The 13,463-nt window shown below is 35.5% G+C and overlaps 1 protein-coding gene across 8 annotated transcripts in view; it reads right to left on the bottom strand.

Annotated features, from left to right (window-relative positions):
* LRRIQ1 (leucine rich repeats and IQ motif containing 1) overlaps nt 1-13,463 on the bottom strand; it is a 104,663-nt gene that overhangs the window by 33,723 nt on the left and 57,477 nt on the right. For 7 of the 8 annotated variants that reach the window (XM_074539652.1, XM_026797617.2, XM_026797609.2 and 4 more), the window contains one exon: nt 7,011-7,112. In XM_074539652.1, the coding sequence (XP_074395753.1) occupies nt 7,011-7,112 (102 nt within the window). Of the gene's footprint in view, nt 1-2,354; nt 3,697-7,010; nt 7,113-13,463 lie in introns of those variants that run through there. The other variant, XM_074539655.1, reaches the window with a different exon arrangement.

The raw sequence follows: 13,463 nt of genomic DNA on the forward strand, positions 1-13,463 counted from the left end.
GATTTGAAATGCTTTGGTACTCAGGGATCTATTCATCTAAAACGATTGCCTTATGCAGTACTAAAAGCTGTGGATCTGAGTGTGGAATCAACCTGTTTAAATTTACACTGGCTGAGATGCAGATGTCACACTACAAAAATTTTGGACATAAAATATCAAGAAGAAGAGAAAAAAGGAAGGCAAAATTGAAGGAGATGCAAATAAAACTATCTGAACTATTATATCATCTTATTCAACAAGAAGAAGAAGTAGTTCTCCACCTCTGATGACATTTTGGGTGAAATCTGTCTCCTACTGTATTCATCACTGGGTAGCTATTAGCAGAAGAAGAGGAAGATTTTTTTTTCCTTTATTTTAGGTGCAGTTTCCTTTAGGTTGATAAAAACTAGTAAATTAATATGTTATGAAAGCACAGGTAACCACCTATACATTGTACAAAATCCTAGTTTTGGAAGTTTATTGGAACAAACAAACACGCTCTCTAGGTTAGAGACCCCATTCATATCTGATACTCTAACAAAATCTTATGCTACCACAAATTCCAACAGTCTGCAAAAAGGCAGAGTGAGGAACAAAGAGAAAGTACTCAAGCAGGTGAAATATGTGGTCAGAAACATTGAATATACGAATACAGGAACTCTGAAGACTAGAACCACAATAAGAATTTATAATATTAGCTGGTATGTATCTATGGCAAGTACCTCCTATCCAGGAACTTCAGGCAAATAAAGTGTGAGTGGCTTTGATGGGGTTTTTTTGGGTTGGTTTTTTTTTTTTTTTTTTGGTAATTGAAAGTGAAAAGCAAGAACATTAATAAAACTTTCATATGTCCAGATAACTTATAAATACTCAGACACTGAAGTGCACTGCATAAAGCCACATAAATGATGTTTTACATATTTATTTTTAAACATAATTTCAGGATTGCTTCATTCCATGAGTACTGAAAAAATCCTACACTATCATTGACAGACAGGAGGCTAGAAAATTAGGCACAGATTTTATTTTTCAGTTTTATTTTATAATAAGAAACTGGACCAGTAGAAGTATGTAACTGAAGCTTGAGTGCGTGCACTGTAAGGCCCCTGCAGTCCTTTACAAGCTTTCAGCGTACCGCTGTTGTGAACTGGGTTTGCACTCTGCCAGCAGAGCAGCTCTGACCCATGGAGAGCACTCCTTCAGATCAACACTGCCTCAGGCTTTACTGCTTTCTCCAAGAAGTCTTACATTTCAGGCATCAAGTTGAATTTCTTCTGGAGATGATTAACCCAAACCCATGACAGATTTTTTCCAAGATATCCAACTCCTTATGTTTATTTTATCCTGGCTCTTTTTGGATGTACTGGACACAAGTAACCTACTCATTTTACATGTTGAAGGGCTGGTGGAGAGCCATTAATTCCTTAAAATGAGAAAATATTTCAATGCAAGAGTTCTGTTGTGTGAGCTCAAACTAAATAATAAGAAACAAAGCCATAGAATTATGAATTCAAAAGATACAATCCCTTCTGCACTGCAAGTTTCTGTAACACATTTTCATTACATTTCAGGACAGATCTTACATTCTCTGAAAATGCACTATTTTGTCATTTTTGTCAGTGCTGTATGGATTAGAAACTGCTTCCCTAATGTGGCATACAAATTTAGAGACTGGGAGATATGTAACAGTTACAGTTTACTGTAAACATGGCAATTCAACTCAGAATTGCAGCAAGCCCAGATTTCAAATGTGGTTATTAATCCTTTTGAGACAACAGATCAATGAAAGACAACTTACTTTAGAAACAGATGTTTACAAACACTGTGATTCCTGGGAACTGATGCCATTAATATTTCTCAATTAAAAAGAGCTGATTTCTAAAAGATGAAAACAACTAACACAAATTTTCACTTACAGTTCAATGTCTTTTTACATGCTCTTAAATAACAAAAACCAGAACATTTAAAGCCCATATAAAGATGAATACTAGCATTCCAGACTCAGTACCTTCTCTTAACTGTCATGTAGAAGTGATTTGTCAAGCATCAGTGATTTGAATAAATACAAATTCTATTAAATTTCACACATAGTTTTTAAAAAATGTATTCATATCTTATAATACAGAAAATCTAAGAAACGATGTTGATCAAGTGCAACAATATTTTAATAAACTCTCAGAATTAGCCAACCCTAAATTCCAACGTTCCAAAGTCTCACATTTGCACTTTCAATTATCACTAGTAATAATAATCTGTAAGAATGTTTCGCAATAATTTCCACTTGAGACTATAAGGAGTTTCATAATTAGGAACTATTATAAAGCTGGAAAACAGATGACTAAGTGGTTTCCATGATATTTATCTTCAAATCTTATGACATAATCACAAGCTCACTTTACTTCTTATTCTTGAAAAATAAATGTTATTTCAACCGACAATTTCTACAGAAATAAATAAATATTGGCATAATTAAAAGTCACTCAAGAAAGCATAATCTATTCATTATCAAATTTGCATTGGCAAAATCAGTCTTAACACTATATCCACTGCATTTTCCTTGGTCACCATGAGCCTAAAATGACAGGAAATACAGTACTGCCAAGCAGAACTACAGGTTCCCAAACTACAGCAAACATATCTTGTCAACACAGCCCGGTGCATTTTTTATATAGTTAAACCTCCAGGCATAAATCATTGTTCACGTTTTAGGGTGAAGTCATATTGAACTGTTTTCACTTTGAAGTGTATGATATAGATGTGTTACTGATGGATATGGATATGACTAAAATAAATATACTATATATGCCAATAATTCACCTAGCCTACAAAATTAAATACAGCACAATCTATGAAATTAAATAGAGCACAACCTGTGAAATAAAGTAAATCATATCCAAATAATACTTGGATAGTTTGAATGGATTTTCATCTGATCTCCTGCATTCTTCCAGCTTGCTCTACAGATTGGAATTCAGCTTCCCAATCCACTGAACAAAAATTATTTGGATAACCCACCAAAACCATTGAGGAAACTAGATTAAAGAGGACCCAAAAAGACACACATGGTTTGCAAAGCTTGTAGCAAAAAAATGTGCTTGGCCTTAGGGCTCATTCTTCAGTTCTCAGCTGCTGTACTGGGACTAAGTATTCACACTGTTGGCTAGAAAAATATCCTTCCTCTATGCAAATGAAATTACAGATCCTGTAATTACAGACCCACAGATGGCAGAGATGCTCTGTTACATGGTCAGCCAGGACTAATTGGAACTTCCCAAGAGGAGTCAAGGATAGATTTTTCCTTCAGTTCTTGATGTACTATACCCAAAACAGTAAAGACTATTTTACATTAAATTAACAACTGAAATAGCCTCCAGACAAGAAGTGAACAAGTAGTCATAAAGCTTTCTAAAAAATATGCTTTGATGCAAAATATGAAATTATGACAATTATCTATGTGCCTTATAAAGTTTCCAAAATTTTGAGACCTTTGAAATGTCACCATCTACAAACCACAAAAATATCTCAAGAACATTCATTGAACCAGAATATTCATTTAAGAAGGCATATTTTGTTTGTCAGCTACCTGACACTAAATGAAACTCAACAACCATGATGGAAGCATAACCTTAGCTCACCAAAGAGAGCAGGGTAATATACAAGGTCCCAGGAAATGTCCAGCAAATCATCAGGAGTACTTCAAGTCAGGCTTTCATCTTTCTTCAGGTTTTTGATCAGGGTATAATTTGTTGAGAAACAGTAAATATATATTTATACTTGCATATTCTATGGTTCACTTTACAACCTACTCATGTCAATGTCACAGAAAAGATTCAAGTATATTTTTATTAAACTAATAGTTTTAATGTATCTACAGTACACATGCATTAAATTAATTTTAAAGAAACCGAAACTGCATCTGACAGAAAGTACAAGGATTACAAAATGCATGTTGATGCTAGTAATTACACCAGACAGTAATTGTTCATAATTTCCTTTCCTTTGAAAATATACAAATAAAAGTCATAAATACTACATTTATTGAATTATTTTATCTACTTATACCGCTGGCATATGCTTAAATATTTGTGTGAGTACAGACACACGTACCGTATGTAAATACATTGACACATACAGATACAGACACAGATATATTGACAGATTTATTGACACATACAGTAATGCATTGAATTGCATTCCCATGGTTTCTTCCTTCACACGCTGCTTGTATTTTTAAATTGCAAGCTCTTCTCTGTGAGAACAGTATCTACTCATGCTGTTGGCATGGTGTTTGTATTACAAAGGGGTTTATTTCTTACTAAATTCTGTGTGCTGCTGCGATTCAGATGTGAAATAATGGTCCCTGGTGGGTATTTGTCTAACATCAGTGAGCAAAGCAGGATGACTCATCCAAAATTTAATAAAAATTTATGAATAAATTTTGAATATTTATGAGTAAATAAATCCAGTTTTGAAAATATGTTTTCCAACAACATGTATGTCAACTTAGAGATGTGTGCATTATCCTACGGGATTAAAGCTATGCACAAGTTTTCAAAATTTGTTAACAGCATGGTGCATATCAACTTATCAAAACTTCTGTAGCAGGAAAATAAGAAGGAAAATTATGACAGAACAAAATCTCAGGGAAAAAAATCAACAGATATTAACCTCATTTCTTTTCACTATTTTTATATCTCATGCTTCTAGTTTTTGCTTTCTTTGTAGTCTTACACACAAAACCACAATGAAGACAAAAAACATTCATCATTCATTTTAACTAGATTTCTTCTTAAATATTCATTGCCATGATGTGTTCCAGTTTTAAAATCTAAAATTGTTCTAATTGTTTTACTTCCTAGGGCATCCCCTTTCAAAAGTAGTAATTCTGTTATTTAACAGATAACACGTGTGTACTTGCTGTTTTTCTGTTGATGTTGACTTCTCCACTCCATTTCCCAATTTAAAGAAATAAAGAAGGAATATATAGAATGTGCTTTTTTTTTTATTTAATTGTTTATAAAGAAAATGGTTTGGAGTTCAAATTTTCTACCCACTACAAGTCTGTGAAAGTAAAAGGTCTTGAATGGAGGAAGTTTACTTCCACCACATAAAGGACAGGTCTGCGTTCTATTGAATTAAAATACAATGACCACAAGATTTATGGATACAGAGTGAAAACATTCCACCTTCTTGTTACAGAAAGAACTCCAATGACTGAACAGACCCAAAGAGATCTACTGCTGGCAAAAGAGGAAGAAACACTTAAAAGGTAAGAGGGGAAATGGGAAACAAGAGAAGACGTCTCTGATAACACTGTGAAGTTACTATGCAGGTGCAAAGTGTTACTAATTCTAAATTTAGAAACTCCTAGTTCTGTCTGATGATACCCCACATATATATAAATAAATGCTCTTTCAACCTAGAATTTTCTGGACATAATGTCTGAAGTAGCAAGGCCTCTGGTAGAAGGACAAATTTCTATACTGGTCAAGCAGAAAATTATTCCTTGTCTTGAAAGCTCAGCAGACTACATGTGAGCAGCAATGAGTAGTCTGTTTATTAGCCTGCTAGAGGAGTAAAATGGTCCTTGAAATGAAAGACAATTAAGAGCACCACCACTACACTTGCCTTTTGATATCCAATCTGCCTTGGTACCTTCTCTCCATCAATTCAAAAAGTAACTTCAGTAATATTTAGAATGCGTTACATCGGCTTTTCAAAACAAAGGGAAATGTTTTCAGGCAGGAACAAATAAACTGGTGGCAGGAAAGCTAGCCTAAACCTACACTGACTTTAGGGTACTAAACTTGTATTCAGGCTTAACTCTGACATGGTTTTGAGCATTCCTACAGTTGTTTCTATTGGACATTCACTTTTTTACAGTCAGGCTGCCTGTCCTGTTTCTTCAGCATATGACATATTCTGATGCATAAAAGCACATGCCAGCAACATATAAGAGATACTGGGAAATGCTCAGTCAGGTGCAGTACACACAGACTTTCTATAGTCAAGGTAGATTCATACTTTGATCCAAGGCAAATAACAGTGCAAAAATATTTCCTCTTCAGAATTTACCAATAATTGTTTCTGAACAAATTTGAGCGTGGACTCATGAGGCAAATCTAGGCTTTCATACAGCTGAATTAATTCATCGAATTGCAATTAATGTAGACTCAGATTTATTTCACACCTCTCTCAGAAATGTTCTAATTTTTATCCTCATACAGTGAATGCTAATATAGTATAATTTGTAGTTTTACTTTGTGAAACTAGGAATTGATAAGATAGCATATGACTATGTTTTTGGAAAAGATAAAAGCACAGAGGTGAGAACTTTCTGAGTACACCATTTAGTTGCAAAAAGAATCAAAACAATATAAAAATGTCTCTGGAGATGATTGTCTTTTTACAGCAAGGGTATTTTAAATAGACTTGGACTTACTTTAATTAATTGTACAGAAACCAAGGAGTGTTTTAACATGAATTTTAACAGTAAAAAAGCTACATCAGTATTTAAATATTTATGAATAAGAATTTAATATTTACATGATGAATGTTCTTTCCTTGTCTTCTGTCAAATGGTGAATTTCTGGGGAATATTTATGAAAGTACTTTCCAAAAAACATGCTAAGGATTTTTTAGGAATTAATGTCTAGCTTCGGAAAATGTAGCAATTTAATGAAGAATTTGAAGTGATATTTCATTTATGAAGTTTTATTCTAGTACTTTGTATTTTATATCTCTCTGACATGCTTTGACATTTTCATGATGAAGATTTAATAATAAAACAATAAATAAATAAATAAGTTAAGCTCCATCTCCCTATAAATTAAGCTCTAGGAGCATGTCTTGCTCTCTGCAATGAATTTAAATTGAAATATTTCACTGCTGTGACTTGAGGAACAGACGAGTTCCTTAAACTTCTGCCTTTTTCTATTTGCACATATTGTTTTATATTTTGAGTAAGCCAGTTTAAAAGTCATTGCAAAACATATATGCTTATATGCATAAAATGAAATACTTGTTCATACCTTCAAAGTCTCCAGCGCTTATAGGCTGTGTCTTCCCTGGTGGTTTCACAGAGAGATGTTTATTTTCATTGTTTTTGAACAACGCCAGTCGCACAGCTGGGTCTAGATGACAAGAACAAGTTAAAATCAAAGGTCAGACCAGGCTCATTCATTCCTTCAAGCAGTTTTTCACCTTTTAGCCACTTAATAAATGAAAATACTTTTAAAAGTAGGTTTTATATTCACAAAGGATTACACTTTCTAAAATAAAGCCATATAAATACACATGCAACTGAGAATCAAAGTCATTGTTTTGCAATTTTAACACTGTTGATCTTTCAGCTCACTCATCTACAAGTTAAAAATAAACTGAAGCATGTATTTGCAGAAAATATTTTTTAAAAATTTGGATTTTAAACTTGAAATTAAAGGATAAATGTTAACAGGGTACATATCAAGCAGTGTTTCTAAAAGCTTTGGGTCAGAATTATTCAGCAATCTAAGACATTTACACCTAAAAAATGTTAACAGGGGCCAGCTTATTTTTTGAGGCTAGGGTTTTAGATAATAACCTAGTCTTCCTCCATCCTCCATCCTAATTGAAATTAAAAAATTGAAATTAAAAAACACCCCAGAAGTCTACATGCTGAAGTATGAAATTTTGATCATTTTTTACTGTTACTTTTAAAAGTTTGCAAAGAGGTAAAGATGAGCAGATAATTGTATATATATCTGTATAAACATATTCCTAGACTGGCAAAAAAATTGAGTTTAATTAACTAAAGCTACACTGATGCAAAACCACACAAGTTGAGAGAAGAATTTTCACATGTTATTTACAATGTGAAGGAAGAATTTTTTGCTAGGCGCAAGAGGAAAGTCAGAGTTTAAGGGAAACAGTGCATCAGAAGGAATGCAAAAATTGTGGGCACAATGCAGAATAAACCAGTGATAATACTAAAAAAAAATAGGGGCTGAAAAGAATGTTGAAACAAAAGCAGACACACAATGATGAGCAAAGTATAAAGAGCTCTGTAGGTACGCCGTGGAGCAAGGTAATATGATTAACAGAATGCCAAAGAAAAGATAAAAGAAATATGCTTAAAAACAACGCAGTAGCCCAAACAGATAGATCCACTCTCAGGAATATGAGAAACAATGAGACAGAAGAAGCTTGTCTACAAAGATGACTAAAAACAGTTCGAAAAGGTTAGAAATTAGTAACGAGGAGAAAAAAGCAATGGAGCTTATCAAGAAAGTAGAAATGGCAATCTAAATTTTCTCAAAGAATTTGCAAGAAGCAAAAATGAATATGTGAGACACTGCCAGAGCAGACAGAGCAGAAAAACAGGTTATGGAAAGACTCAAAGAGCATTCAGACAGAATACATTGAAATTACTAGTTATGTCTCACAATTCATTTTGAGTCCCTTACTTGATCTCATTAGTGTTTAGTGAAAGAGTTTGTAAGACCATGACAGTACTGTGGGAAAGTAAATATCTTTCTTGTTTGTCAGTTTTCTTATTTCTGAATGACCAGAATATCCTGTTAAGATGGTGAGCAACTTCTTATGAATTTTAACAACAATTTGTAAATGTGGTTTTGACTAGCCATCTACAGCTGTAGTAGACACTTCAATTACAAACTAATGGTACATAAAGGGATCCTAAGAGCCCAGCTTTTTCCCAGAGAATGGGAAGATCAGTTACAAGCCTGGAGAAGATCTCTAATGGGGTGTGGTGCTCTAAGAGATAATGCATTGGCAAAACACATTAAGATGTTACAGTGTTCTTGGTCAGCCCACACTGCAGCAGCATGTGGTTGACAGAATGTTCTTAATGGTGCTAACCTCTCACAAAGCAGCAAACCTGACAGATAAAGGCATGGTGGCATGTGGGAAGGGAGTAAATTAGGTCATGCCTTCTTCACAAAGCAGAATCAGCATTGCCTTACAATTTGTTAGCTCAAATTGGCCAAGAGCCTCTCTCATATGATTGTAGGATGATTATAGCTTTCAGATTAACCCAGAGGATGTCATATTTAGAGAAATTTTAACTCATCTTCACTAGCTAAATTCAATGAAACTATCCAAGAAGAAAAATAAATAATGATTAGCTCCATTAGTTTCAAAGGTGATTATTAGAATGATTCTGATAATAGGATAAGTTCATTTACAAACTGTATTGCCAGGTTTGTAGATCCTTTCACTCTGTATAAATGGATAAAGTAGCCTTCCAGCTAAAAAAAATTTGTATCAGACTGGTGTTCATTAGGGTAGCAAATTTTTGGGATAGTAAATCACAGTAAGACTTGTGACTAAAATACCTTGAAACTGTATTACACTAAACTTTTCCTTGAAATTTTAGATAATAGAAGTTATAAAAAATATTTTAAGCATGAATTATTATTGTCTGATGTATAGCTCTAAGATACATGGCCATCCACAACCTGCACACAGATAAAAATGTGCAAATACAATTTTTCATAATTGTAAGTTTTTCAACATCTAGCCTACAGCGTTGACAAAAAAGATTTCTAACTTCTTCCAGCTTTATGCTAGTTACAAAAACCAGTGTCTTTCTTCAATAAAAGACCAAAGAAAAATTGACAAAATCATCTAAAACTTAAGACAAAATGCAATTGAAAATTTCCAAACTAATTTTGATTAATTTCAAATAATTCCCGAAATATTATATTTTTTCCTATGTGGGTTTATTGACATTGCTCCAAAATGTTTTAAAAATATAATCTTTCCTTACCAACTTCCCACCCAATTCTATGAAAACACTAAGTCCAAAGTTAAACTATAGTAAAGATTTTTGGTGCAGTCACTCAGAGCAATTACTCCCAAGTTCAATTTCTCAAACTTTTATTTGTGCACAAAGATATCAACAGCAAAGTCTTCCGTGAACTGAGAAGAAGGGCAAGTAATGGAAATTGTTCTTCTAAGAGATTTCCATCAGAAGATTTATCTTTGAATCTTTGCACAATAACTTAAAGAATCTATATGGATTTAACACAGTGCCAACTACTTGAATTTGTACATACCTGGATCACCTCAACCATTGCCTACAGCTCTTCTGTTATTAAAAATTAGTCTTTTGCTTTATCTAGTCCCAAATGTAAGCAATATTACATAGATTACTTCATAATACTAGTGCTTTTCAGTCTCTGAGTGTGCTAGGGAAATGAACTGCATGTATGCTTTGATGATGAGCAATCAAATGTTTTAGATTTCACACAGAGAGCTGTGAAAGAGTCCAATAGTTCAAAATCATAGAAATATCTTCCTGGATTCAGGCATACTCATTTAAATGCGGCTTATCAGATGATGATCTGTGCTCTCAATCTAGAAACCAGGGAGGTAATTTAATGTACATTCCTTGGCTACCTCCAAATAGCAAAGTTAAGCTGGACAAACACAAGATATGTTATGGAGATAATATGGAAGGAGTAGTTACTGCCTGATCTGGCACTACATTCCTAAGCTTTTTGTTAATACATGAAACTGAAAAATTAAAATATTTGCCATTAATTTTTGTTGTGGAGTACCTGCAATTAGGAAAACATAATGTTACAACTTTAAAGAGATGATAAGACAAAGTTGTACACAGCAACAGATGCTTAACTATACTTTAAATTCATTTGGAAGAAAGACCAGATTTTGTTCCACAATGGCCTGGCAATTAGAACTCAAACTCATCCATGGTTGGAGTTCTCAGAAGATACTTCTATGCAGAACTGACAATCACAACAAAAGTAGCTTTTTTCAGCTGCTAAGAAAATGTAGATCAATAGTCTTTCATGTAACGTGTAGTAAGGAACAATAATATGCCACCAATTTCATTCTGACTGTTAAGACGAATTATCTGTTTTGGGGTTGTGTATTTGAGGAAAGTGGGTTGAGTTTTTTACTGGTTTTTATTTCATTTTTTAACTAGTATTCAATTGCTGTTTAAAATTCTAAACTCAAATGAAAAATATATGCTGACATCTATGAAATACCTTTGTCATTGTGTTCTGGTTCTAGTGATCAAGGTCCACTTCAGTTGCTTTTTACCTTTTAAAAATTTTTTTTCCTACCTATGAGGCAACAAGTATTACCATAGAATCCTAGAACCATTAAGGTTGGAAAAGATCTCCAAGATCATAAGTACATTTGACCAAACATCACCATCCCAAGTAAAGCACAGCACTAAGCACCATATCCAGTCATTTCCTGAACACTTTCACGGATGGTGACTCTACCACCTCCCTGGGCAGCCTATTCCAATGCTTAACTACACTTTCAGTGAAAAAAATTCTTCCTGATCTCCAACCTGAACCTCCCTCGGCACTGCTTGAGGCCTCTTCCTCCTGTTCTGATGCTGGCTGCCTGGGAGAAGAGTCCAACCCCCGCCTGGCCACAGCCTCCTTTCAGGCCTTGTGCAGAGCAATTAAGCCTCCCCTAAGGTCCCTCTTCTCCAGGCTAAACAATCCCACCTCCCTCAGCCACTCCTCACAGGACTTGTGCTCCAGACCCTTCCCCAGCCTTGTTGCCCTTCTCTGGGCATTCTCCAGCACCTCACCGTCCTTCTTGCAGTGAAGGGCCCAGAACCAGACACAGGACTCAAGGTGTGGCCTCACCAGTGCCAAGTGCAGGGACACAATCCCTGCCCTGGTCCTGCTGGCCACACCATTGCCTTCTCGGCCACCTGGGCACAGCTGGCTCATGTTCAGCTGCTGTCAATGAGTATCCCCAGGTCCTTTTCCTTTGGGCTGCTCTCCAGTCACTGTTTCCTAAACCTGCAGCGCTGCCTGGAGTTGTTGTGATCCAAGTGCAGGACCCAGCACTTCAGCACCCTTGTAGAACCTCATCCAACTGGCCTTGGCCCACCAATCCACCATGTCCAGATCCCTCTGCAGAGCCTTTCTGCCCTCCAGCAGATAAATTTAAGTGTCATCTAAGCAAATTTACTGAGGCTATCTTCGATTCTGCACCCCCACCCCCACCCATGATCATCGATTAAGATTGAAGAGGTCCAGCCCCAATACTGAGCCCTGGGGAGCCCCACTAGCAACCAGCTGCCAAGTGGATGGTGCACCATACTACTGCTCTGTGGGCCTGGCCATCCAGACAGTTTTTAACCCAGCAAAGAGTGCACCTGTCCAAGCCAGCTTCTCCAGGAGAATGCTCTGGGAGGAAGTATCAAAGGCTTTACTGAAGTCCAGGTGAAAAACAACCACAACCTTTTCCTCATCCAGCAGGTGAGTCACCTGGTCATAAAATGAGATTAGGCTGGCCAAAGCAGGACCTGCTTTTTCTAAATTCATGCTGTCTGGGCCTGATCCACTGATAAGAGAACTTTTTCTGGAGAGGAAAAGGTTAAGCAAGAAGTAATACACCAGTGTAGGAGAGGCAAGCCTTCAGCCATCTCAGAAGAAAAAGAAGTTAACGGAGAGGCTAATATAAAATCCACAGGATGAGGGAAATTCCAAGTTAAGCAAGAAATGTGGTACTATTTTGCCAAGACATCTTTAGGAAGCTAAGATTGTTATGAGCCACAGCCACTTAAGCACTGTGAGGTGCAATAATATCTGCAGTATTTAGATTTTGAATTAGAATTTCTATACAATATTATGCACCCAGGTTAACAGGAATATTTCGGACATTATTCCAGTTTTACTTGGCTTCAAATTTTCTGGTTTCTTGCCCACACTTTTTGTATTATCTTAATGTATAGTAAAAACAGTTGAAGCAGACACAGCATACACTTCATATCAGTAAATGCAGGCTCTAACTTTCTTCAACAACATAAACTAGCATACATAACATCAGTGGGTTAGGGCATACAGGCCTTAAGGCCATTAGCTGGTGCGACTGGTCAGCTGCAATATAAACCTTGCCTGAATCACTCCCTTTCATAAGGCTATGCTACTTTAAGCTCCCTCTCCCTTACAATACAATACAAATTCAGTGCATTTGCTAGTATTTGCCATACTTTTTTCTTTACTGAGAAGATATGTGTCTAGACATATGAGGTAAGATACTCCTTGGTTACTTCTACATATCTAGAGTTTAACTTTGTACTTCAGCAATTCAGTCTAGCCTTTGAGCCTAGGCCGTGGAGAACTAGAAGTGCTTTTACAGTGAGACTCAAATAGCCTGTTTTTGAATCATGTTTTAAGAGGACATTTCTTTCCATGAAACAATGCAGATGACTAACTCAGATGTGGACTTCCATAATTATCAAATGGATACCACCACTGTTGGACTAGTAGAAGACAAATGTTTTATAAGGAAAATAAAAAGGAATAAATTTCCATATCTGAATAGATTAAGGATCAAAGATATTCAAGGCTGTCCAGTTCAGGTTCCAACCCAGCAGATGTCATGAAAATATTAAAAAGCAACTGTATAACTCTCAGATAATGCAAGCTGGTTTAACACTTTGCATTTGTGAATCTCAGGTCTAAGACAAAGGACTTTGACAG

This window comes from Zonotrichia albicollis, chromosome 4 (assembly GCF_047830755.1).
Source record: "Zonotrichia albicollis isolate bZonAlb1 chromosome 4, bZonAlb1.hap1, whole genome shotgun sequence".
NCBI classification, from domain to species: domain Eukaryota; kingdom Metazoa; phylum Chordata; class Aves; order Passeriformes; family Passerellidae; genus Zonotrichia; species Zonotrichia albicollis.